Genomic DNA, 27069 nt, shown 5'->3' with positions numbered 1-27069 from the left:
CTATCTACAGTTAAAGGAAAAACAAAAGAAAAGCTGGAGGCCAGGCTTGGTGGCTCATGCCTGTAATCCCAGCACTTTGGGAGGCAGAGTCGGTGGTTCATGAAGTCAGGAGTCTGATACAAGCTTGGCCAACACAGTGAAACCCTGTCTATACTAAAAGTACAAAAAAAAAACAGCCAGGCCTGGTGGCGGGCGCCTGTAATCCCAGCGACTCAGGAGGCTGAGGCAGGAGAATGGCTTTAAGCCAGGAGGTGTAGGTTGCAGTGAGCCGAGATCGCGCCATTGCATTCCAGCCCCGGCGACAGTGCCAGACTCCGTCTGAAAAAATAAATAAATAAAAATAAAAATTCCGTAAAGTGCTGGCAGGTGCCTGTGGGTCTCAGCACTGTGGGAGGCTGAGGTGGGAGGAACACTCAACCCCCGGAAAGTCGAGGCTGCCGGGACCTGAGATGGCGCCCCTGCCCTCCACCCGGTGCGACAGAGCCAGACCCTGCCACATTCAAAAACACAATAAAAGAAAGAAAAGGAAAAGAAAAAGAAAAAGAAAAGAAATACCTAGAAAATAACACAAGGAAATTTTTGATGGTGATGGAGATGTTTATTACCTCGATTGTGATGATGGTTCCGTGGGTTTACGCCTATGTCCGAACTCGTCAAACGGTACAGATTAAGTAAGTCCATTTGGCTGGTTGTGTTTTGTATAGCAATTCCACCTCAATAAAGCTGTGACATCACACACACGCGAGCGTGGTACAACTTACATAGCCGAGTTCACCTTTTTAAAAGCGAATTGTTTTGGAGGTTTTAGGGACATGCACAGAGTTGTGCAACCATCACCTCAAGTTAATGCAAAACAAGGTATTGAACTTACAATTCACGTCCCATAAAACCTACCCTTTCAAAGTTGACAATACAGACGATTTTAATACATTCTCAAACCTGTGAAATTGGCCCTAATTCAGAAAAACGAATTGTTTCTTAAATCATGATTTTACAATACAACATGTCACAGTCACAAGGAATCATATAGGTTATTTCTTAACGATTGGCTTTTTTTTTTTTTTTAAGGCGGCTAAATCCTGCTCCTTCAGAGCTTCTGTTAAATATTTTTTAAGTTGGCGAAAGATAATTTTTAGAGTGTAAACTGCGTCCTCCCAGCTTAGCCGACCTGAGGGGAGGAAGCACAACAAAAAGTCCCGTGGCATAACTGACACCTATGAATCAGTATCAGAAACTGAAAATGCTAAGAAACTCAGTTCCGAGCTGTGACCTCCACAACGGAAAAATAATAGGTTGGTTACCCGAGGCGGAATCCGGAACTGAAATTCTCACTCATTTGACTTCCCGCTGTTTATGACCGCAGAATACGGTTGCACCGGAAAAGGAGAGGTTCTCTTCCGTCGCGGGATTTCGCCATGGTAAGACGTCTGCGTCCTAGCTCCGGACTTATCTGCCTCCATCCTTTGAAGAAGGGCCTTCCATCTTGGCAAGCTTTTACTTTTCGGGTACCGCTGCTTGGCGGGTGGGAATGCTGCTGGTGCTGCTTCAGGAAACCCGATTTGGAGAGCGGAGGTCTGAGAAGAGTGCGGCTGGGGGTTCCGGGCTGGCCCTTGTGCTCGGCCTGGGCGCCGGTGGTGCTGTTGGCACGTGAGTCTTGTTAGGAATAAGCTTCCTCGGCTAACCTTACAAGTCCACCCTTGACTCCGCAGCCCAACACTGGCTTTTTACGCGGGTTAGCTTATATCCATACGTTGAAGCAGTCTCAGATTCGTTTGGAGAGCACTGTGGACGCTGTCTTTACAGACGCCAGAGAGACTCGTGAGGTTGTCAAAGGTCTGGGAGTTTTGCGGGGTTTGTTCTGGGGTCTGGCAGGAAGTAATATTTGCTCAAAACTGGGCGTGAAATAGCCTGGACTGTCCTTTCTCCTCCAATCCGGTATTACCCGTTAGCAGTTGTTACAGCTGAAGATAAAGACATTTTACTGTTAACTGAGACGAGTTTCACTGAAAAAGTCTGGTGTCCTTTTCAGGCCCGGGGCCCCAAGAAGCACTTGAAGCGTGTTGCAGCGCCGAAGCATTGGATGCTGGATAAACTAACTGGTGTATTTGTGAGTATAACTGTCTTTGCTTTTTACTCAAAAGTGCATGCTGTGTACCTGTGGCTTGCTATTTCGTGGGAACACTGTTTGCTTATGTGAGATTTTCGTTGGTGAAGACTTGCCGCACACGGAACTTGTCCTTGCACTGTAATGAAAAGGTCCCTGAGAAAAAAGTTAGGACATCCTGTTTGGAAACAGCGGGTCGAACAGCTCTCTGACCTCAACTTTGAGCACTATTGTAGTCCATAATGTCGCTGAGAACCTGGGCTTGCCATCTTTTAGTAACTATTGAGAACCTAATACGTGCCAGGTGTTGTTATGTGGGCCCACCCTTAAGGATATGTCCGGGTACAAAATGGTTGGACAACAAAATCTATCCCTCTTTCTTGTTGAAGCTTACATCCTGCTGGGAGGAGAGGGAAGTTACAGTATGTTCCCAGGTGCTGAAGGCTGGGGGGAGAAAAAAATAGGGCCGTGGGAAGGATGAATGGGGTTTTGAGCACTGCAGTTTTAAAGAGTGTGAAATGAAGAAGCCTCTTACAGAAGAATAGAAAGACATAAGTGAGTGAACTATTGGACATGTTTGGGGTTTTTTTTTTTTTTTTGAGACTGAGTCTTGGCTTGTCACCAGGCTGGAGTGCTGTGGCATGATCTTAGCTCACTGCAACCTCTGCCTCCGGGTTCAAGCGATTCTCATGCCTCAGCTTCCCCAGTAGCTGGGATCTTTTAGTCACCACGCCGATCTAAATTTTGTATTTTTAGTAGATACCAAGTTTCACCCTGTTGGCCAAGATATTCTCAATTTCCTGACCTTCTGATCCACCCGCTGGTGGCCACTCCCACAGTGCTGGGATTATAAGCGTTAGCCATGGCGCCCCTCATATTTTCAAAAGAGCTGTTAGGCTGCTGTGTTGTGATTTATTCAAATTGTGTTATATCATGAACCCATTTCTTGAGGCTTGTGCTCTCAAGGATTAAAAATGCCAACAGCAACAACAAAACACCAGGATGTCAAGTCCTGGTGGTCTCTTTTGCTGTTTGAGCTCTCCACTTTAGAGGGCACTTCCTGAACCCAGAGCTGAGGGGATTAATGAATGTGCTAAATTCCAGATAAGAAAGGGTTCAGTGACAGTGCACTGAGTCCCCATTAATAATAAAATGTATTTAATTTGAAGTTACCCTTTGTTTCAGAGGGTGGAGTAGCTGCTGTTTACATTGAGCCCAAGATACGGTTTTAACAGTAAAGGCTACTGGGGTCCATGCAACACAGGCAAGAAATTGCATGAGAAATGCAGGAGTCTCTTGAACTCAACCTTGAAGACCTGGCAGGATGAGGACAGTATGCCCAGAGGCAAAGGAGGCAAGCATCTGACAAGAGGCGGACTAGGCAGTTTCCACATTGGTGGTGTGGTAACAATGGGAGAGAGTGGTTGAAGCCATAAGAAAGTCTTGGGTCTTCTGAGACAGAAAGGGAGCCAGTGTGAAGAAGCAGACAGAAGCGAGGTGATTAAGATGCCAAAAGTTTTGTTGGGCAGGAATAAACATAGGGCATCTAAGAGAAAATAATGCAGCCCTGAGGGTCCACATCCACATAATAGGCACTTGGTAACTAACTTGATAGATTACGTAGCCTTTTCTTGGGACTTAGAACTCTGAACACTGAGTAGCAGAAATTTGTCTTCCTTGTCTTGGCATTTTCAGAGAGAACATGGACTGTGTTGTCTGGGGAGCTCGATTTGCAAACTTTCCCTGTCAGTTTCTGCTTCCAAGTCTTATCTCTGCTACTGCCCCCTAGTGTCTGACCTCCCAGGATGGGCCACTGTTCCCTCTATTGTTAAGTGGATGAGCAAGGCACTTTCTTTCTTTTTTTTTTTTTTTTTTTTTTGAGAAGGAGTTTCAGTCTTGTTTCCCAGGCTGGAATGCAATGGCACAATCATGGCTCACTGCAACATCCGCCTCCTGGATTCAAGCGATTCTGCTGCCTCGGCTTCCCAAGTAGCTGAGATCACAGGCATGTACCACCAAGCCCAGCTAATTTTGTATTTTTAGTAAAGATGGGGTTTTTCCACATTGGTCAGGCTGGCTCAAACTCCTGACCTCAGGTGATCTGCTCACCTCGGCCTTTTAAAGTGCTGGGATTACGGGGGTGAGCCGCTGCACCTGGTCAAGGCACTCTTTTTAAGAAGACTTGCTGGGAACTTAGTCCTCAGTCTTCTGGGCTCCACTCTTTTCCCCATGGCATCGATGGAAGTGTGTGGTTAATGATTGAGTCCATTTTAAGAGGGATAAAGCTAAAGAGGCATCTGTAGAAGGAGCTTTAAGAACAGCCTTCATTAGAAAGGATTCCTGTGTGGCCTCAGCTTAAGAGATAATTGAGGAGTGGCGTTAAAGGCAATACAGCCCCAGAGCTTGAGACCTTTACAGGTACTGGTAGCAAATAGCCAAAGGATGGTATAACACTAAAACTGCAAAAGTATAGGTTACAGGATTTATTGGAGTGGGAATTTGATGACACTTAAGCTGGTGGCAAGCAGCCAAGAAAGGGAAGAGCACACAGTCTGTGTTAAGAGGTGGTCCAGCAATATCGGCAGGGCTTGTGTGGGACTTTGAGGCCTAGAATGGTGAGAAAGTAGTAGAATATGTCTTCGTAGGTTGTGGGTAAAGCGTAAGCTACACCTGAGATACATGGGATGTAGTATTGTATTCAAGGGAGGTTTGAAGAGGCAGTACCAGTGCTGGTGGTGCTTGGGGCAGGGCAAAATGGGGAGATGGTTGTGAGACTGGATTTGTGAAACAAAGGGGCAGAAAATGAGACTTCCATAGTTGGGATTGTGACCTTCCTAACAAGACAGACCTCTCTAAATTGATGAAATAATTGCCCTCTTATATTCCTCTTCCCCAACAAGTTAAGTTCAGCTAATGCTGAACTAAGGCGAGTCATCTGCTCAATCTGGTTATGTAAGGGGCGGATCTTGAGAGATTAGTTTGCCTGCCATTGTCTTCTACAGGCACCTCGTCCATCGACAGGTCCTCACAAGCTGAGGGAATGTCTTCCCCTGATAGTCTTCCTCAGGAATAGACTCAAGTATGCATTGACTGGAGATGAGGTAAAGAAGATATGTATGCAACGCTTCATCAAAATTGATGGCAAGGTTCGAGTGGACATTACATACCCTGCTGGATTCATGGGTAAGGAAAGAGTTCTTTGTTTTGAAGAAGGAACAGGTTGAGAGAAAAACAAGGTGTGAGGCTTACGTGTTGCCAACGATAAGCAAAACCCAACACTGAACTTTGATTTCTACATGAGTTACTGCTGGTCATTTCAGAAGGAGAATGAGGGATAGGGAGAGCGTGGCAAGGCACAAGTGAAAAGCTGGAAAGGGGTTGGTAATGTAATGGGATGAGATCAGCAGTGGCTGCTAGCTGGTGGTTATCGAAGTTTGGTTCCTACCCTCCCAACAGAGACTGGGAGACAGAGGAGCTGTCCTCAGGTGTTGGCTGGAAAAAACAGTAAATTCTTTTGGTTAGTCTTGAGTTTGTCAGGCAGGCACTTTGAAGGGGACTGGGCTCATCTTGAGTTTTTAGAAGCCATGTTAGTGGTTCAGATCTTCATAGCCAAGGCTGAAGCTCAGCCAAGAAGAGGGCTTAGAGGAGTCTGGCTAATGACTGGTCAAGGAGAGAGAATCTTTGTCAGTGAACAGGGTTTTGGCCCTGTCTTCTCACTTTCTCTGTTGATGACCTAACCATGCTGGATATCCAAGGATGCATTTGCACCTTGGTGGGAGAGGAGAGTGGAGAAGGGAGAGAAGGGTCACACTCGTCTAGGGAAAAAGTGTCCTGAGAAGGATGGTAGGGAAAGGCACTGAGGAATTCTGACCTAGTGGTTTGTTCTCTCTTTCTTTCCATGGCGACAGGCTCAATACTTTTTTTTTTTTTTTTTCTTCGAGATGGAGTCTCTCCAGCCAGGCTGGAGTGCAGTGGCTCACCGCAGTCTCCACCTCATGGGTTCAAGCAATTCTACTGTCTCAGCCTACTGAGTAGCTAGGACTACAGGCACGCGGCACCATGGCCAGCTAATTTTTGTACTTTTGGTAGAGACAGGGTTTCACCATGCTGGCCAGGATGGTCTCAATCCCTTGACCTCGTGATCTGCCCACCTCAGCCTCCCTAAGTGCTGGGATTATAGGCTTGAGCCACTGCACCCAGCTGGTCAATACTTTTTAACACCTTTTTAGCCTGGTATTGTCCAGAAGGCTGGGATATGTTTGGTTTATGAGAGGCGTTCCAGACCAGACTTTGCAGGATCCAGCCACTGTATTAGAAAAGACAGACCTTTCTTTTCCTACTTTCCTTCCTAATTTCTTCTTTTTTTTTTTTTTTTTTTTTTTTGCATTTTGTATTTTGCTTTCTTTCTTAAAACCCCAAGTCCCAAGCAAGGCAGGACTCCTGATAAGGGAAGTCAGAGTCGTGGCGGGGGGTGCCAAGCCATTGACCAGGCAACCTGCAGAGCCTTGAGCCTTGTCTGCTTAAATGTGAGGACTGCTTGTTCATTTGGTTTTCTGGTGTGTGTGGGTATGCTTATGTGTGTTTTCTCCTCAGCATCCTGAGTGCATTAACCCAGAACACAGTCTCAAGCAGCCGTTGCACAATAACATAGAAAGTGGTAGAGTAGCCATATATATAGACATTTCCTTTTGTTGGATGATATTTACTGGGACAGGACCGGGGTTGGTTGGTTTCATTGAAGCACCCCCATCAAGCGCTGGGGACCCCTACGCTGCTAAAATGTTCTCACATTCAGCCTGGCACAGAGAGCTCCAGCTGTGCAGGCCAAAGAAACTGCATTAATAATGTTCCTTATACTTGTTTGTGATCAGATGTCATCAGCATTGAGAAAACAGGTGAGCATTTCCGCCTGGTCTATGATACCAAGGGCCGTTTTGCTGTTCATCGTATCACAGTGGAAGAGGCAAAGGTAAGTGAGCTTTTAAGTGAGCTTTATAATTTCCAGACAGATAGGTCTGTTGCTAAGGTTCTCAGACGGCATTTAAGCCATATTCTGGGAATAGTGCCTATCTCTGCCTGTTTGTCCGGGCATTTAAGCCATATTCTGGGAATAGTGCCTATCTCTGCCTATTTGTCCGGTTGTTCAGTTCAGGCACGTAGGTCTACCAACACTGATACAAGGCAGTGGATTTTCCAGACGAGGCTGTTTAGAAACAGTGTACAGAGTAAGCAGTTCTCTGAGGGACAAGATGTTTCTGTATAGGAAAAGTCTGGTATTGGAACCAGGAAGGCCTGGGTAAGAATCCAGACCCTGTCATTGATTAATTATGTAACCATAGGCAACAGTATGTAGAACTTTTTTGAGCCTTCATTTTCTCTGTAAATGGTGATAATACGCTTTCTTGCCAGGTTTCTGTGACTGTTAGCAGCAGTGGTGCCTCGCACTTGCTAGACATAGAAGATTGTTGACTTCCTGAAGTCTGCCTCAACCCTTAAACTCCCCCTTCTCCAAATTTAATGGCCAAAGTCAGTACCATCGGGGAAACTTTTCAAGGAAATTCCTTTCCGTGTGGACAGCACCTGCCTTTTTTCTGTGTAGGGAACACCTCTTTGGAAACCAGGATCACCCCTCAGTCATCCATTCCTCTTTTCCCTGGATTTAAGGTCATGGGATGACTTCTTCCTTATTTCTCACATAACCCAATCACCTGTACAGTGACCAAATGCCACCTAAATATGAGACACATTCTATAGATGAATTTCAATGTTTTATCAGACATTGTTTCCACTTTGTTTAACCAGCTTGCCTTTTTCTCAGTTATTTCTTTGGGGGAAACACATTGGAGTCCCTATAGGAATTCACAAATACTTTCATATCTGGGTAGTTTCTTAATTGATCAGTTATTTGGTTATTTTTAACTTCTTTGGTAGTGTCCCTTGATGCAGTGTCCCTTCTGTTTTTGTGGATTGTTCCCACAATGAGGTGCTTTGTTTTAGGTTGTAGGAACTAGGTCTAGTGTCCTGAAGAGTGTTCAGTTGCCCAGGGTGTTGGATCCTGTTGTGTCTAAAAGCTAGAAAGCACAGGGAAATCTCAAATCTGATGACTGGTTTCTGCTTTTGTAAGGAATTTGGATCTCAAGAGACAATGCAGATTGGTAGTCCCTGTGAATTTTTTTTTTTTTTTTGACTGAGTCTCGCTCTGTCGCCCAGACTAGAGTGCAGTGGTGCCGTCTCGGCTCGCTGCAACCTCTGCCTCCTGGGTTCATACTAATCTGCCTCGGCATCCCAAGTAGCTGGGACTACAGGCATGTGCCACCCCTCCCGGCTAATTTTTATATTTTTAGTAGACATGGGGTTTCACCATATTGGCCAGGCTGATTTCGAACTCCTGACCTCGTAATCCACCTGCCTGGGCCTTCCAAAGTGCTGGGATTACAGGCATAAACCACTATACCCAGCTGTTGCTGTGAATTTTTAAATGGGGAGAGATGGAGTAGGAGAAGGAGATACTGGAGAGTTGTTAATACCTAGTACTAGTTCTACTACATTGGCCAGTCACCATGTGAAAAGCTTGTGTCCAGGTGAGTATCACATTGTAGCCACAGGTGCCAAATGGCTATTCTGGGTTTGGGTTAGAGTAAGGACCTTATCTTTGTGCAAGAGATAAGAGATTTGGGGAAGTTTTGGTTGAGCTTATTTGTTGGCTGGTTGTTTCTTTCGACAGCTAGAAAGGGAGCATTCCCTGTCACACCCCACCCAGCATGTCTAGAGCCACAGGTTGAAGGGCACAGTGACTTCAGAGTAGAGAATGGCGGGCTCCTTGGATTTCAGTGAATCAGGGACACACCACGGAGCCTTTTTATGCAGATTACTAGTCCACCAGGTAGCACAGGTTAGTGGAGAGACAGAACATCCAAACGGCCCTCCACCCTTGAAATTAAAACCAGAAAAGGGATATTTTATGGGTCTTGAGAAAACAGCCTGATGGATTTCAGACATAATTTTTCCCTTTAACAACTTGGTATTAGTTGAAGACCACAGAAATGGGAGTCATTAGATTTAAGGATGGGAGATGAGGTTTTTGTTTTGTTGTTGTTGTTTTGTGATTGCCACTACAGTGGATGGGAGAAAAGGAAAGATTTTGGGTGAGCCTATGATGAGCCTGCACATGAGTAACGGGAACTGAGGCAGTGCCTGTTCCCATTGCAAGTTGGGGTAGAGGACACAAGTATCACCTGGGAGATGGCAAAGGAGACAAAGGGTTTAGTGTATGCATCCCCTGCTGTGGTAGAGGGGAAGAAGATGTGGGACAGGGTGACTGAGTATTTGGTGGTAGGGTAAGGAGATGGTAGCTGCAGATCTTGATGAAATACATGGATGCTTGAGAGAGTTGTGGAAGGACAGTACATTAATGCTTTGGGTTCAGCTTGCGTTGGAACTTGCAAGTAGATGATAGAAGGAAGTAGATGCTGACTGAAATAGAGGACTGAAACACTGCTCAGATGAGTTCCAATAGAGGCTGAATAGTTGGCACAGAATCCTCATTGACTTTGGGCAGCTTGTATTCAATGATGGATGTGCATGGAGAGAGAGAGATTTCATACTGCAGAGGGTTTATGAACAGGATCTAGGTGGTGCAGGTTCTGTTTCCTGAAAAGTAGAAAACACTGGTTAAAGAAATCAAAAAGAGGAAGTCAGAGAGTAACCAACCAGAGATGTGTTTGTGGATTATCATTCTTGAACATTGAGAAGACTGAACCTCATAAAGGTGGCAGTTATACCTAAAGTAGAAGACAGACGGCAGTAAACAGAGGTAACTTTGTTAAGAGGGAGTTTCTTTTAAGATAAGAGGCGATGTTTGCCCTTTTTTTTTTTTTTTTTTTAGACATTTGGAGTCTGGTGCAAAAGGAGGTGGTGGTCAAGACCATGAATGTGGAGACTAGTGCTTTTTTGGTGGGCAAGGAAAAAGACTGGCGGACAGGATAGGCAGTTGAAGTTTCAGAAAAGATGGAACCTGGGCAATTGCATTTGTTTGTTTCTAAGGGAGGCCAGGTAGGGAAGGATTTCAGACTGGTTTGTGTGGGTGTTATTCAAAGGGCAGTGGAAACTTGAAGCAAACAGTTCTTTAATCTGCAGTTCGAGAGGGACAGGGTAGAATGCTTTCAGTGGAGCCTCACATTTGACATTCATTTTGGAGAATGACCAGGGGCCTTACCTTGCAGTCCAGGTTGTATGGAAAGGGTGTTGATGGGGTAGGCATGTTGTAATAGGTGGTGATGTGATTACAAATCATTGCTCGTCAAGATTGCTGAGCAGACAGGCAGCAGAGTTGAGGTTTTCTTTTGGTAGGGTGCTGTACGACAGCTACAAATAGTCTTTTTCTCCAAATTTCTTTTAAAAACAATAAATTACATTTAAAAAATTGAGTAGCTTTTTAGATTCAAGTAGTTTTTGGGTTACATGGATGAATTACACAGTGGTGAATTTTGAGATATTAGTGCGCCTGTCACCCTAGTAGTGTGTGACTGTATGTAACCTAATGTACAGTTATTTTTATTCCTGGACCCCTCCCAAGTCTCTGAAGCCCATTATATCATTTGTATGCTTTTGCATACTCATAGCGTAGCTCCCACTTACAATCGAGAACCTAAGAGTTTTGATTTTTTCCACTCCTGTGTTACTTCACTTAGAATAATGGCTTCTAGCTCCATTCAAATTGCTGCAAAAGATGTTTCGTTCATTGTGGGGTGGGGTCAGAAGATGATGGGGGAGTCACATCTTTAAAATCTGAAGGCAGTCTTTTCATTTGTGGGGCAAGGGAAAAGTGATTGGTTTTCTGCAGATGGTTGAGGCTACCCCTGTGGTACAAGGTTTACTCAGCTGGAAGTTCCCCTCATGAAATGTCCAGCCATACCCTTAGTGAAGCTCTAGTTTCCTGGCAGGATGGGCCTCTACTAAGCAAGAGGACCCCAGATCTGAATCCTGAGCTGTTTTGGCCACATGAAGGTTTGGTGCTCAGGTAATAAAGTTGTTTGAGGTGAATATGAGGAAAGCCTGCCATGGTGTTGTCTTTTGCAGGAGCACTTCTCTTAATAAAAGTGTTTAGAAGTTTTTAGCCTGTCTTAGTCCTGGTCTTAAAAGTACTGCAAACTCGGTCAGTCAGCTCTGTATAAAGGTTAGACAGAGTTGTTACCTGTTAATGTACTAGCATGCTTACAGGCATTTTACTCAGTTGTGGATAGTTACTGAGTGTCATCTGTGTTTCAGTCAAGTTACCTGTGGATGCTTCAAGGACTGACATGCATCATGAAGCTTGGGTTAATGGTTCCAGAGTGAACCTCAGAGGATGGAGGGAGACCACTTGGAACTGGTAGCACCTTTAAAGGGAGAGGCAATGCCTTTTTCAGAGGGTGTTTCATGCCTGCGTTTAAAGACAAAGGACCTTTGGGCCCAAGGTGTCAAGTTTGATGCCATGATGATGCTATTGCTGTCATGCAGAAATAGTTTGGTTAGTGAGAGGATCTGTGGAAGATACAGGAGAAGAGTATTTTTACTTGTTTTGTTTTTGCTGTCTGTCTCCTGACCGTCAGCAGTACCTGTTAACTACTGTGACTCCTTTAGCCCTGTTCTCAGAGTACACTACACAGGATGTATGTGAAAAGTGGAGGGCAGCAGGTAGGCTTTGAAGTGTGAATAGGCCTTCTGTGTGTTCACAGCTATAGAACTTGCTTGGACCTGGGTTACCTGGGATATTTGGAGCTAATGAGCCAGGGTGGAAAGGGACAGAATTAGCTTTCGCTGGAAACATTTTAGAATCCCCGAGTAGGTTCAGGATGTCACATACAAAAAATGTGCAGGACAGTTGGGTGACATGAATGCATTCAGCAGGCCATGATGCAAAGACTTGCCTCATGAAGTTGGAGGGGCAGATTTTATTCTGAATAGAGAGCAGTGATTATAATAGCGATATTGGTAATAGGGATCTCGATAACTGTGTGTAGAGCCATTTGAGAGCTAGAGCATGGCATTTCAGAGTTCTTTTCTCATGTTATCAAGGACAGGATTTCTTAAATCTAGCAGGGAGTAGAGCTGGAGAGATTGAGAATGTCCACTAGTAGCCCTAGGTTTTGTAATACTGCTTTAGTAAGTGGTCCCTGGAATTGCACTGTGAAAGATAAGGATTTCAAAGGCAGGAGAAAGGAGGAAGGGGTACTGAAGATGGGATAGTAACTTTTAAAGGCAAATTGCAAGTTTCCCTTCTCCTAAATGGGGATGGAAGAGTGAAGTCAACAGACAGGCTCTTTTCAAGTCTGGCCTCACTGGTGACAGAGTATAGGCTCTGGAGTAGCGTTCTCTTTCTTATGATTTGGTCCCAAGGCCTTAGGAAGTATAAGAGGAAAACATGTTTTCTCTGCCTGCTTAGTTCTCAGCAGCTCTAGGACCTTATTTACTCGAGGCTTGAACAAGCCTGGATTCTTGGCCAATGCTCTGGTGCTTGTGGACTGTAGCTTGGTAGTTTTCCACTTAGGAGTAGAAGGCAAAGAGAACAATGAGCTTTGATAATCATATTGTACCCCATCCACATGTATTCACTCGAAGCTGGCAGGTTAGTAACCCTCTGTGCCCTTAGTATGCCATTTATTGTCTGAGGTGATTCTGCTTGGCTGCTCAGTGAATCTCAAATTCAAATTAGGGATCAGGGAGCTAGGCAGTCTTCATTTCTGTGCTTAACTCCCTGGCCAAGAAAGCTGAAAATGATCTTGGGTTTGTATTTGTAGTGGTGGTAAATGTGAGCTGGTGTTGGTAAACAAACTGAACACTCACTGAAGAGAGTGCCTGGGGGGTTGTGTCAACTGTGAACTTTTGAGGTAGAGAGAAGAGAGTGCACTCATTAGATTGACTGCCTAGGAGCCAGGCCTTAACATGGATAAGTGGGCTTGGATATGCCTGGCTGGTGAATTCCAGATTTACCTTAACTAATAGAGTTAATATGGCCTAAGTTCCACATGTGGAGTGTCGTCACTGTCTTGGACTGCTGGGTTATATTAAATGGCCTCACATCTCCATAGCGCCTTGAATAGTGTTGGATCAGTAGTAGCAGCAGAAATAATATTAGCTGGCGTTAACTGCTTTGCTAGGTCCTTTATGTTCCTTCATCTTATAAATGTATTACATCTAGGAGTGTGCAATTATTACTCCCATCTTGTCCTCTGAAGCTTAAGGGGACAGTATTTGAACTTGGAGACTTTTTATAGGAGTGGAGCCCAAGATCTGGCTACTTTACTTACCATGTCTCTTTCCACACCTCCTAGGCAGGTCAAAGCAATGACAGAGACAAGCTGGCAACTCTAGTCAGTCCTGAGAGCCCAAAGATGAGGGAGAGAGTGCAATATCTGTAGAGGAAATGCAGGAGCTGATTTAAAAAAAAAAAAAAAGTATTGGCTCCTGGAGTTCATTTATTGTGCCCTTCTTGGAGGGTTTCTCTCATCTTTTCTTGGGGGGTTTTCTGTTACCTGGCACTCTACGTTTGTCCTTGTCAATTTCACATTTACCCAAAACTTGCCCTGAGAAGCTTTTTCTCCCAGCAAAGCTAAAAGAAAACCCATTTTGTTACTTCTGAGCAGTGACACTCTGTGGGGAGCCCGTGGTACATAGGATGGGCAGTAACAACCACAAATGGGTTATGTTCATTTGAGATTACGAAGTATACCATTTGAAGCCCCTGAAAATTGTTTCTGGAACATAATGGGGCTTGGCTAACTGTTGGGATGATACACATACTTGGTATGAGACATTTTGAACAGCTTCTGCTGTTAGATGTCGTTTGAACAGTACCAGAGCTCAGGGAGCTAAGGCAAGTAGATAATGGGATGTGACCCTTAAAAGTCAGGTGAGGAAGAGCAGCATTGTGTATGGAAGGTATCTAGCTGGCTGGAAAAGCTGTTTTTACCTAACCTGGTCATCACAGCGTCATGTTTTTAGCAGTGGTAGAGTTAAGTTTGTTGCTAGGGCACCATGTAGCCGCCTTTCCAGAGTTGCAAGATGAGAGTTCTCTCGGGAAAAACATCCCTGAGGAGAAAGTGATAGACCAGTCGGTTGAGTCTGTGTTACCACTCAGATGTACAGGCAACAAGCTTTTAGCCTGTGATAAAGGACTGGAAGTTAGTTCAGCTGAGTACTCCTCCAGGAGCCACCAGAGGGTTCTGAAACAGATTCCCCCTTGGCGAGGTTTCCCAGATGTCTTAATTACTAAATCAGTATGGCAGACCATCAGCTCTGTGACTGGTTAATAAAGTTTTTCCAAGAGCACTCCCTCTGACGAAGGAAATGTTGAAAATTGGTGGGATTAATAATGACTGGGTGACTGCTTTGGGCTCAGTTTGTGTTTACATGCTAAATTGGTTTTCCTTATGTGTATAGTACAAGTTGTGCAAAGTGAGGAAGATTACTGTGGGGACAAAGGGAATTCCACACCTGGTGACTCATGATGCTCGAACCATTCGCTACCCAGATCCTCTCATCAAGGTGAACGATACTGTGCAGATTGATTTAGGGACTGGGAAGATAACCAGCTTTATCAAATTTGACACAGGTAAGTTTTTTTTTGTTGTTGTTTTTTTTCCCTTGTCTTGTTGGCCACCTCCCTTGCCTTTTCTTCTTCTGTCTTTTCTTTCTATTTTATTCTGTTTTATCTGTATTACCATCTTGACTGGAGAGAACACATTTGGCTCTCCCTAAGAGAGAGTATGTTGCCTCATGGTCTCTTGGATTTGCAGTGGGTTCTTGATGCTGAATAGTGGTGTGACGTCCCTTTGGGCTATATCCAACAGCCTGGCCTTTTTCAAGAATGTAAACCATAGCTGTGTAAACTCGGTGTCCATTTGGTTTGTCATGAGAGGGGAACTTTGTTTTAAATGTGTAAATTTTATGTGTATTCCTTGAGTTGAAGGGCTGAAGTTGTCCAGATAACCTCAAACTAGTGATGAGGAAAAGATGTGTCTGCAGATTTGTTTCTCCTCCCTATACCCCAGGCTCTGACTCCTGACAGCTTTACACCCAAGTGCTTGCTAGCATCTGATATGCTAATGAAGTGAAATATTTTGCCCAGTGTGTTTAACAGAAATTTCTAGGAATGCAGAAACACTGAAAAAATAGGATAGGCACAACAAACAATGACAACTCCTTTTTCTGCCTATCTTTGATGACTTTGCACTTCGTTCTGTTGCTTAAGTGCACCCCCACAATCCCCACTTGGACCCTGATTTAAGACCCAACCAAAGTCGTCAGTTGCCTTGCTGTTTAAAGACCCCAAGCTGGCTGTCTTGAATTCAGTACTCCCCACGCTGAAGCTGTCTGATTGTTGTCTGACCTCTATGACCTTGTGCCTGTGCTGCCTGAACTCTTGGTATTTACTGTTGAGCTGGAAATGTTAGGCAAGAATGTTTGGCTGTGAAAGTTGAGAGGCCTTCCCATTAGGGGAAAACATTGAGAGAGGGGATATTAAACTGAATGTTTCATGCTTATGATGTGTAAACCTGTTGATTTCACTGTGACCACAAAAGAGATAACTAGACATCATGCATCTCCCAGTAGTGGCAGTGCACAGTACCATTCAGGAAGTATTCTTGTCAAAGAATCAATACAAACTTGGATAAAGGGAGAAAAGAAAGCATGTATATATTGGAAGAAGCTTAAGACATCTAGCAGTCATCTGCAGAGTGACTTAGCTTTTTGAGAGGCTTGCCAAAATACTTCAAGTTCAAATGATTTGATACTGGCCATTTGTTTCTAAGTGATCCAATGCAGGACTACATGGGTAAAGATGAATCAGTGCTGGCCATGAGTTTTAAAATGTTTTGAAACTGGAGAGTGGATAGGTAGGAGCGTATTATGCTTGTCTGTCAACTTTTGCATACCTTTGAGAATAATTTTTAAAATGGACATGGACTTCCTGTCTCCAATTAAATGGAATATTTGCCATTTGTTTATTAAATGAATTTCCCTGTTAAAATTCAACAGATTTTTCTCCCCCACCTAACTCTATTTGAAATATATAGATCTTTGTTTTACATGAAATGCTTGGTTTGCTTATTTGTTTATTACTTGCTTATTAAGTTTAATCCTGGGAGTTTACATAAAATAATTTCACAGAGCCAATATTCCTGGTAAGAAGAAACCAACTGAATAAGGGCAAAGGTTTCTTTGTAGTTGTTGGTTTGTTTGATTTAAAATGCCTAAGTAATTTTTAATTATGTTTTTAAAAAAAGATACATCATGAATTACCATCTTAATTATTTTTAACTGTATGGTTCATTAGTGTTAACTATATTTACATTGTTGTGTGGCAGATCTCCAGAATGCCTACATCTTGTAAAACTGAAACTCTGCCCATTAAACAACTCTGCCACTTCCTCCTCCCCATAGCCCCCAACAACCACCATCCCACTCTTTGCTTCTGTGAATTTGACTCCTTTGGGTTTGTCTTAATAAGTGGAAATCATAGTGATTGTCTTTGTTTGACTAGTTTACTTTGCAGTGTCCTCAAGGTTCATCATCCATGTTCTGGCATGTGACAGTATTTCCTTCCTCTTTCTGAGGCAGAATAATACTAAATTGTGTGTACACCACATTTTGTTTATCTGTTCTTCTGGATGGGCATTTCGGTTGCCACCACCTCTTGACTATTGTGAGTAATGTTGCTGCGGACACAGCTGTGCAGATAACTCTCCCAGATCCTGTTGGATGTTTTTATGTATATACTCAGAAGTGGGATTGCTGGATCATATGTGATAATTTTACAATTTTTGAGTAATTTTTGTGCTGCTTTTCATAGCAGCCCCACTGTTTTACATTCTCCCCGTTTTACATTCTCCCCAACAGTGCAGAAGAGTTTCAGTTTCTCCACATTCCTGCCCACACTTTGCTGTTGTTTGCTTTTTATATTTTTTTCTTTTTTCTTTCTTGACAACCCTGATAGGCATGAGGTCATATCTCTTTAGTTTTTGTTGTTGTTCTTTTAAATTTGGGTTTCTGTGATAAGTAGAGATATTGAGCATCTTTTTGTGTGCTTGTATGTCTTTAGAGAAAGGTCTCATTCGAGCCCTTTGCCCAATATTTAGTCAGGTTGTTTCTTGGTATTATTGCATTATAGGAGTTCTTTAGATATTATCAGATGTAAGATTTGCGGATATTTTCTCCCATTCGTTTGGTTGCCTTTTCACCCTTACTGATTGTTTCCTTTGATTGGCAGGCAATTTTGAATTTGTGTATTTTTGCTTTTGGTGTCATATCCAAGAAATCATGTCCCTAATATCATGAAGCTTGTGGTCCTCTGTTTTTGGCTGTGGAGGTTTATAGTTTGAGGCCTTACGTTGAATCCATTTAGAATTGATTTTTTGTATGGTGTAAGGTAAAGTCTTCCCCATGTTGTTCTTTTACATGGGGACCTAGTTTCACCAACACCATTTGTTGAAGCAACTGTCCTTTCTCCATTGAGAGTTCTGGGCACCCTTGTTGAAGATCATTTGGCCATATACCCTTAGGTTTATTTCTGGGCTCTATTTTCTTCCTTTTGTTGTTTGTCTTTTATGCTAATAAAAGACTGTTGGATTGCTGTCATTTTCATTTTGTATTGTGTGTCAAATCAGAATGTGTGAGTTACCTAACTTTGTGCCTGCCTGCCTGCCTGCCTTCTCACTCTGTCATCCAGGCTGGAGTGAAGTTGTTCGATCACTACTTACTGCAGCCTCAACTTCCCTAGGCTTAGATAATTCTCCTGCCTCAGTGTCCTGAGTAGCTAGGACCACAGGCACATGCCCCGCCACACCTGGCTAATTTTTGTATTGTTGTCATAGAAATGGGGTTTTGCCATGTTGTTTACATTGGTCTTGAACTCCTGGGCTCAGGTGATCAGCCTGCTTCTGTCTCCCAAAGTGCTGGGATTACAGGCGGGAGTTACCACACCCAGCATAGGTTTTGTCCCTTTTGTTAATCTTTTTTTTTTTTAAATCAACTCTTAGCTTTTTTTCTGTTTTTTTTTTTTTTTTTTCTCTTATGTCTGCTCCAATCTTTATTTAATTTCCTTCCTTCTGCTAACCTTGGGTTTTTCTATTCTTTTTCTAGTTTCTTGTGATCTAGTTAGGTTTTGATTTGAGGTCTTCTTTTGTAACATAAGCATTTTTGAGCTGCCTTGTCTTATGTGACAGTTTTTGACTTACAGTCTATTTTGTCTGACCAAGTTTGGTCAGCCCCTGCCCTCTTTTGGTTACCATTTGCCTGGAACATCAGCTTTAGTCCTACACTTTTAGCCTATGTGTGTCATTAAATCTAAAACTGGTCTTTTGTTAGTAGCATATAATTGTACCTTGGTTGGTTGGTTGATTTTATTCATTTAGCTAGTCTTTGTCCTTAGATTGGGGTGGGGAGTTAATTTATTTATAGTCAATAATTACTGTTAAGGAAGGCATTAGTGTAGCTCTGTTGCTAACTATTTTCTGTTATGTTCTGTAGATATTTTGTCCCTTTTTTTTCTCCCTTATTACCTGCCTTTTGTGTTTTAAAGAATACTTTGAATCCTTTCTCATTTTATTGTATCTGTCCTTCCTTGGTTATTTTCTTCCTGGTTACCAAGGGAATTACATAAATTATCTTAAATTGAAAACAATCTGTTTTCAGCTGTTAATTCCATCTCCATACCTCCTCAGACCAACTTTGTTATTGATGCCACATGTTAATCTTTTTCTATTGTGTACCCATTTACATTGGTTTATGGTGGTTCTTATGCTTTCATGTTTTAAATTTTATACCAGACTTAAAAGTGATTTGTAAGCCATTATGATTTTCTATTTTTCTGTATATTTACCTTTACCAGAGATCTTTATATTTTCATATGGTTTTGTGTCTAATGTCTTTTTCTTGGACACTTGAAGGATTCCCTTCAGCATTTCTTATAGGGCAAGCCTAGTGCCTTTTGTTTATCTGGGAAGGTCTTATTTTCTTCAATTTTGAAGGACAGCTTTGCTGGAAATGGTATTCTTGTGAGGACTGAACTCTGATTTTAATCTTGCCTAAATTCCTATCTAAGGGGTCTTGGGAATCATGCCCTACAAATGGGCATGACTTATCATCAGATGGGTTTTATTTTAACCCTACATATCATGACTTACTTTCCAACCTGACACTGGCATAACATTTCGAGACAATGAAGAAAATTAAAATATTTTACCTCAAAGCATGTTTCTTTGCCATATTTTGAAATGGCCCTGCAAAGCTGTTCCTTGTGAGGGGGAAATCTGTATCTGTAAAGAGTCTCTCTTCACGTAGCTAGATCTTTTTTTTCTAAATCTTTTCAATCTTAAAGAGATTAACTAAAATTTGAATCGGAAACATTTGTCATCTCTTGTCTCTGAGGGCAGCCATTATAAGACTTCCTCAACTTTGATCTCCACCATCTTTTATCTTAACTAAAACATTCCCTGTCTGTCAATCCCAGGTCTTTAGGCAAACTCAACTTAGGGAAACCAGTTGCCAACCAGAAAATGCTGAAATTCACCAATAGCCTGGACCACCCCACCCCACTTTGAGTTGTCCGCCCTTTCTGGACCAAACCAATGTGTTTCTTAAATGTATTTGATGTCTCATGCCCTTCTAAAATGTATAAAACCAAGCTGTGTCCTGACCACTTTGGGCACGTGTTCTCAGGACCTCCTAAGAGCTGTGTCATGGACCATGGTCGCTCGTATTTGGCTCAGAATAAATCTCTTCAAATATTTTACAGAGTTAGACTCTTTTCATTGACACTTGAAGTATGTCATCCCTCTATCTTCTGGATGGCAGAGTTATCAGAGATTATCAGAAAAGTGCTTATCTAGCAGGAGCTTCCTTGTACATGATTCTTTCCCAGATTCTTTCTCTGTGATGTGACAGTTTGATTATATTGTCTCTTGATGTGTGTCTCTTTGGGCTTATTCTAGTTGGAGTTCAGCTTCTTGAATTTGTATGTCCATCTTCTTTCTCCCAACTGGGGAGTTTGGGCCTCTTTTTTTTTTTTTTTTTTTTGAGATGGAGTCTTGTTCTATCGCCCAGGCTGGAGTGCAGTGGCTCCTTCTGGGTTCACGCCATTCTCCTGCCTCAGCCTCCCTAGTAGCTGGGACTACAGGTGCCCACCACTGCGCTCTGCGAATTTTTTGTATTTTTAGTAGAGATGGGGTTTCACCATGTTAGCCAGGATGGTCTCGATCTCCTGACCTCGTAATCCACCTGCCTTGGCCTCCCAAAGTGCTGGGATTACAGATGTGAGCCACCGCGCCCGGGCCATTATTATTTTTCTAGAAGGCCTTCTGCCCCTCCCCCTCTTTCTCCCAAATTCCCTTGTCATATTCTCTGTTTTTGTCTCTTCTCCTTTTAGGACTCTTGTAATTTGTGTATTGTCTTGTAATTTGTGTATTGTTCCTCTTGATGTTGTCTCATACTCCCTTCCTTAGGCTCACCTTTCTTTGTTATTTTTTTTCTTTTTGCTCCTCTGACTTGTTAATTTCAATGGCCTGTTTTCAAGTTTGCAAATTCTTCCTGAACCTGTGAATTTTTCAATTCAGTTTAAAGGTATTCGGCTCCAGTTTGATTATTTGTTGTGGGGTTCCTTTACTTTGTTGATAACTCTCATGTTTATGCGTTGTTTTTCTGATTTTGTTTGTCTATCTGTGTTCCCTTAGTTTGATGTGCATCTTTAAGATGGTTAGTTTGAATTCTTTTTCAGGTAACTCATAGATCATCATTTGTTTAGGCTTATTTTTCTAGAGAAAAACGGCCACCTCTCCCAGTCTCTACCAGGTATCTTCATACAGGGATGATGACTTTCACCAGTCAGCCAGGCCAGAGGTTCTGGGGATCTCTCAACTCGGGACTTGGGTGTGCACTTTCCTGGTTGTGCTTCTGTGAAGCCCCTAATCTCTTTCATTCCCTGATGCCTGTCTGTGTAGTACGGCCTCTCTGGTGCTGTAACAACTGTCCCGTCCCCCCAGCGCCCGCAGATCTTTGTTTTTTTTGTTTGTTTGTTGTTTTTGAGGCACAGTCTTGCTGTGTCACCTAGCCTGGAGTGTAGTGGCATAATCTCAACTGCAACCTCCGCTTCCTGGGTTCAATCATTCTCCTGCCTCAGACTCCGAAGTAGGTGGTATTCCAGGCACGCACCACCATGCCTACCTAATTTTTTGTATTTTTAGTTAGAGACAGAGTTTCACCATATTGACCAGGCTGGTCTTTAACCGCTGGCCTCAAGTGATCAGTCCACCACAGCCTCCCAAAGTGCTAGGATTACAGGCCCGAGCCACCGCACCCCACCTGCATGTCTTGTCTTCTTTCTCTGAGTCCCTCAGCCTGGGTGTCCAAACTACCTTCCTTGTCAGTATTGACTCAGGTAAGAGAAAGCAGTTTGTCAGGCAGCTTTTGACCCCTTGAAAAGCCAGAATGTCGCATGAATGGTTCACATTTCTCTTTCCTTCCTGTGGGAGATGCCAGGATTTTGGATTTTTTTTTTTTTTTTTTTTTCCCAAATGTGTTATGCGGTGCTGGAGAAGTGGAACATGTTGTGCAGGTGAAATGCCACAAATGTTTCTATTGGTCTAGTGCTGCTTTTCTTGGCTTTGCACTGGCCTGGGGTGCTGCAGCCTCTTATCTGATTGGTGGAGTGTTCACCAATGCAGTTTGGTTGTATATGTTATCGTGAAATCTGTGTGTCCAGTCGGAGGGAGAGCCTGGGGCCTCCTCTTGTGCCATTTTGCAGATGTCTGCTGTGTTATTTATTTTTTTGACATTTTAGTTTTTATTTGTTTCCTTGGTGGTTTTGAAATAAAGCCACATCTGGTTCTGTTAATTTTAAGTGGTTGTGCTCGTGATTACAGTGTGCATATTGAAATCACCCAAGCTCAGGATTAACCACCTTCTTTATCCTCCTCTGGGGCAGTAGCAGAATGTGGGTGGGAATATGCTATCTGTTTCTCTCCTTACCTTTCTTGAGATTTTTGACGGGTTTCATGCATCTGGGTTGGCATCATTCTAGAAAATTATGTTTTCACATACTGCTTTGTCCCTAACCTTCCTCTCACCTTGGTTTTTGGGACTTGCATTTAACTTGTATTAGAGCTTCTCACGGTAGACCCAGTCACCCGGTCTTCTCTGTTTTTCATCCTTTGTCTTTCCATGGTGCATCATGAACATATCTTCCCAGCACCTTCTGTTTTTCTGATTCTCTCTTCAACCAATTGTAGGCATGTTTCTTTAAACCCATTCCTTTGCATTCTTAATTTTGTTCACTAAATTTTCATTATTTGATTTTCAAATCCACTAGGTCACTCTACAAAGGTGGGCTTCTTGTGATTTACGTTAGTTTTGTTCTGTTTTGTTTTGCTTTTGTCCTTGTAGACTCTTTCAAGGCAGTTCCAAGTTCTGCATTTGGTTTGATGCTGTGTTGATGATGGTGGTTCTTTATCATGGTATCTTAGTTCCTTCCATGCTAGACACTATATGTAAAGTATTGTTAGTAAGAACAATATGAGGTCAATTTTTTTTTTTTTTTTTTTTGAGACAGAGTCTCGCTCTGTTTGGAGTGCAGTGACCCAGCCTTGGCACACTACAACCTCTGCCTCTCGGGTTCAAGCGATTCTCCTGCCTCAGCCTTCCGAGAGGCTGAGGTGCCCACCACCACACTGGGCTAATTTTTGTATTTGTGGTAGAGATGGGGTTTCACCATGTTGGCCAAGCTTGTCTTGAACTCTCCTCAGGTGAACCGCCCGCCTCAACTCCCCAGAGTGTTGGGATTACAAACATGAGCATGTGCGCCTGGCTAAATCCTGTATTTTGTTAGTAGGAAGACAGGGTTGTTTTTGGGCTCATGTGTTTGTGAGGGTCCTGCCTTTGGGGTCCATCTAATGGTGGGAAGGGTCTCCTGTTACAGCCTTCACTCAGAGACTGAACCTGGGGCTTTGATTTCTATTCCACTGTCTTTGTGAGGCCATCAGAAAGAAAGCAGAGTCTCACAACAAAAGTCAACATTAGTTTCCACTCAGTCTGTTTTTCTGAGGGTTGTCTGATAGACATAAAGAATATATCTGACATATTCAAGAATTACAGTTATTCTTGTGAAGGGTCTTAGCTTTCAACCTACATTTACTAGTGTGCCCTAGTGGGAACTTTTGTAAATGTCAGGGGCTTTTTATTGGAACTTAACACACCTTGAAAGAATGAGTGTTCTCATCAATTTATACCCTTTCTTCACTTTTAGAAGCAGTGACAAACAAGTGAAGGGAAGGAACTATTAACAGTTTGAATCTTACCGTGATTAACTTAGTTCTATTTTTTCCCTATGCATACTAAGTCCATAGTGTTCCCACCTAAGGACTCTGGAAAATGAACTAAAAAACCTTTGTGGACCTTATTATTGACATAAGCAGCGTGAGGCATTTCTGCTGCTCTTTCCCAAGTACTGATTTTCTTTTACAGGAGTCTCTCCAATTGGGTCTTTTCTATGAGGAACAAAACACCAAGCTTTCACTGGCATTTCATCTCACCTCTTTTTTGGGTGTCATCTTCTGCTTATCACCTAGAACAAACATGCATTTTGTTACTGAGCAGGCGTTTTTATCCAGCTCTTCCTAAACTGCACTAAAGCATAGTGTACAAAAGTTTTTTGTAACTGAGGGTGTTTGGTGCTGCTCGTTTGCTGTCTTCTCAGGGGTTGCCACAAGGACCCCAAAGAACTGGCCAAGTACACTGACCTAAGAAACAAAATCTTTGGCTGTTTATGTGATTTTTCTTATATTTCAGATAAGGGTCTGTGGGTACTTTCTTGTGACTTACCTGAACATTATTGGGTATCCATACCATCTGGAATAAATGCAATACCAGCACTTACACAAAATTACTTTCAAATCACTTCTCTGACTCTCAGTACATTTGTTAATGCTGAGGTAAAACCGTTGGTCCTTTTAATTCCTGTGGCTTCTCACCATGCCAAACACATATTTCCCGCTGGCCCTGGATTTCTTTTAAAAATCTGCATTTTGGATCAACAAATGTCTGTGGTAGGGATGGTCAAACTGCAGAAATCTCTTTGTTCATTGGAAATCTCTTTGTTCATTGTCAAATCGAAGAATTTTTACTCTGAACATAATTTTAATTTTCTTTTATCCCAGAGGCTTATCTTTAAGACCCTCAGGTTGAGTTGGTTTCTTCTTTTTCCCGTTAGTTTTTGAGAGCTCAATAAGTGTTTATGCTCTTGATTTATGTTTTTCCCCTTGATTTATAGGTTATAATTTCAAATTTATCCTGGAGTCTTTTAGGCTAGGTTACTAGTTTGTGTTTTGTTTTGTTGGCATTAAGACAGGGCTGCATTCTCTGGCTTTGGTGTGTCTTCATTTTAAAAAAGAGGACATGTCCTTGGTTTTTTTTCCTTTTTTTTAAATGTGTCTTCACATAAAAAAGTGGACTTATGGCTGAGTCTTTATTAGCAGTGGTTTGAGGAAACTTTCTCTTAAAACATGCTTATTCTGTGATAAAACTTCCTTGACATGGTGGCCTGTGCCCTATATAGGATGCTTATATTAGGTGGTTATGTCCCACAAAAATAAGTCCAGATATCTGAAATGAACGTATTCTTCCAGGAGCCCTGTGACAGCCCTCAGAACATTGGAAGTTTCCCCCTCTAGAGATTGGATTAGCTAGCAGTCCAGTTAAAGGCCTTTCATTATTGTCTAGTGTCTTTCTGATTAGCCTGAATTTCTCTAGTTCTGCCTCCCTCTCAGTCAATCATTCTTCTTTCTTCCCACCCAGTACTCTTCCATGCCATCTTTGTCCCCCCCAAAAATGATTATTTATTCAACCTTTGAAGAATTATTGTTGGACAAACAGTGCAGGGAAAGCTTGTCATTGGAAAAATCCTTAGGGGCTTGCCTTAAAACGCTGACTGCAGTCTACTTCACAGAAAGCATGTTCATAGTGACAAGAGTTCTTGACATTACAATTTTGTAATGATGCTCCATTTTTTGGTCCCGGTGAGCCTGTCTGTGTTAAATTGGTTTTAAAGGACAGCAGGCCTGTATCTGGTTTTAAAATGACTCCTCTCCTGTTTATTTTCCTTTCCCTCTAGGCAATGTATGTATGGTGATTGGTGGAGCTAACCTCGGTCGTGTTGGTGTGGTCACAAACAGGGAAAGACATCCTGGTTCTTGCGATGTGGTACATGTGAAGGATGCCAACGGCAACAGCTTTGCCACAAGGATTTCCAACATTTTTGTCATTGGCAATGTAAGACTTGCACTCTCTTTACTACTTTCTAAGAAGACTCACCCTAAAAAACGTAAAGACCTGCATCCACTGTTGGTGTTTGTCTGTTCTTGTGTTTTTCCTGTGTTAGGGTGCACAGAGTGCAGCAAGCTCTGTATTTAGCCTCTGACCAGAAAGAATATTAGATCTAGAGCCTTGCGCCTGCCTCTCAAGGAGGTCTGTGTGAGGTGCCAGCACTGTCACACAACAAATTAAGTTAAACTCAGCCTTGCAACTTCTGCAGGGCTATACCACTGGTATGTGCTGGATTAAGGTCACTGTCTGCCATCTCCTCTGAGACTACATTATATGCCTCATCAATGAACATGTATTTGATGATGAAGATTGATGTAAGGGACTATGAGTGAGTTGCTAATCTGAGAATAAGAGCATTTACAAGCCACATACCGCTTGTTAGTTTCCTTTACTCATTCAGAATGACCTTGCTCTGAGACCTTTTGAGACCTTTTCAGTGAAGGAGCACCTCTGGAGTCACACAGTATCCTCACATGAGAGTCTGTTACCCTGTGACTTAAGGACGGGCAAGCTTTTCATCAAGCAATTCAGCCTTGGGAGTGGTATCTTAACACTTGTACCCTGGCAGCTATTTGGTACGGAGAGATGATATGGTACAGAGGGGAAGCCTGCTGTTGCCTCTTTGGCTGTGTCACTTGGCAGCTCTATAGTTGGGCCATTTCTCTTCTCAGTGCTGAATTATGACACCTCATTCTGTACCTTTGAAAACAGGTGTATCATATCATCTGGTGTTTCTGAAGGAACTGAAGGAGTGAGTAGATACCTGTGAAAGCTATGTAAAGCTTATGACAGGGAGCTGACAGTTCTCCACTTCAAAATAATGAGAAGCTGAGGTTAATGGCTTTTTTTTTTTTCTCAGCACTGAGTGCCTTATGGAAAAAGATGTTCATGAAAAGCTTCTTGACTGATTGCTTCACACAAAATAGAAGCAGGAAGACCTGTATTCAGCAGCTCAGCAGTGGGGAGTGGGAGGAACAGTGAGAGACAGACAACCTCTCAGGAAACATGTATAAGGAAATTTTTATTTTGTTGGGAATTTTGTTTGGTTGCGTTCTGTTAGCTGCCCCTTAATGTAAAGGAAGGTACAAGACATGTGTGTTTTGGTGGAGTGTTGTTTTTTTCCCGTCTTTCCCTCCAGCTTTCTTTCGTCTCCTCCCTTTTCATCCCTTTCTTTATGTACTTATTTTATCTGCTTCTCAATTACAGGGTAATAAACCTTGGATTTCCCTGCCCAGAGGAAAGGGCATCCGACTTACTATTGCTGAAGAGAGAGACAAGAGGCTGGCTGCCAAACAGAGCAGTGGCTAAATTACAGTAGTGGCTTCTTTTTTTTCTTTGCACAAATAAACAATGAATTCTTGTTTCCTAATGTGTATGTTTTTTTCTTTTTCCCTTGTGGATAATGATAGGGTTTGAATTTTGGGCATGGTTTTGGCACCATCTTAAGATCTCTAGGTACCACCCGTTCTTCCTCTGACCCTCAAGGAAATAAACCTTTTCTTTCCTTCCCTCATACATGTTACCCACATCTTCTCTGTGGGCAGAATGATGGGAATAACAACAATAAATGAAGTGCAAAAAATGTGATATTTTTGACTGCCTGAGAAAATGAA

General features: G+C 42.7%; 1 protein-coding gene across 4 annotated transcripts; it reads left to right on the top strand.

Annotated features, from left to right (window-relative positions):
- Positions 1 to 1234: 1234 nt before the first annotated feature.
- RPS4Y2 (ribosomal protein S4 Y-linked 2) lies at positions 1235 to 26825 on the top strand. 4 transcript variants are annotated; one of them, XM_055107063.2, is made up of 7 exons: positions 1235 to 1418; positions 2030 to 2107; positions 5107 to 5287; positions 6976 to 7073; positions 14525 to 14696; positions 25245 to 25402; positions 26663 to 26825. In XM_055107063.2, the coding sequence occupies exons 1-7, from the start codon at positions 1416 to 1418 to the stop codon at positions 26762 to 26764; spliced, it is 792 nt and encodes a 263-aa protein (XP_054963038.1). In that variant the 5' UTR covers positions 1235 to 1415; the 3' UTR covers positions 26765 to 26825. The 4 variants fall into 4 exon arrangements, with proteins under 4 accessions (XP_054963038.1, XP_063458093.1, XP_063458095.1 ...); XM_063602023.1 differs by having other exon boundaries at positions 1342 to 1418; positions 25245 to 26825; XM_063602025.1 differs by having other exon boundaries at positions 1418 to 1486; positions 25245 to 26825.
- The last annotated feature ends 244 nt before the right edge of the window (positions 26826 to 27069 follow it).

This window comes from Pan paniscus, chromosome Y (assembly GCF_029289425.2).
Source record: "Pan paniscus chromosome Y, NHGRI_mPanPan1-v2.0_pri, whole genome shotgun sequence".
Taxonomy (NCBI): Eukaryota; Metazoa; Chordata; class Mammalia; order Primates; family Hominidae; genus Pan; species Pan paniscus.
This window is presented reverse-complemented; position numbering and strand designations above follow the sequence as displayed.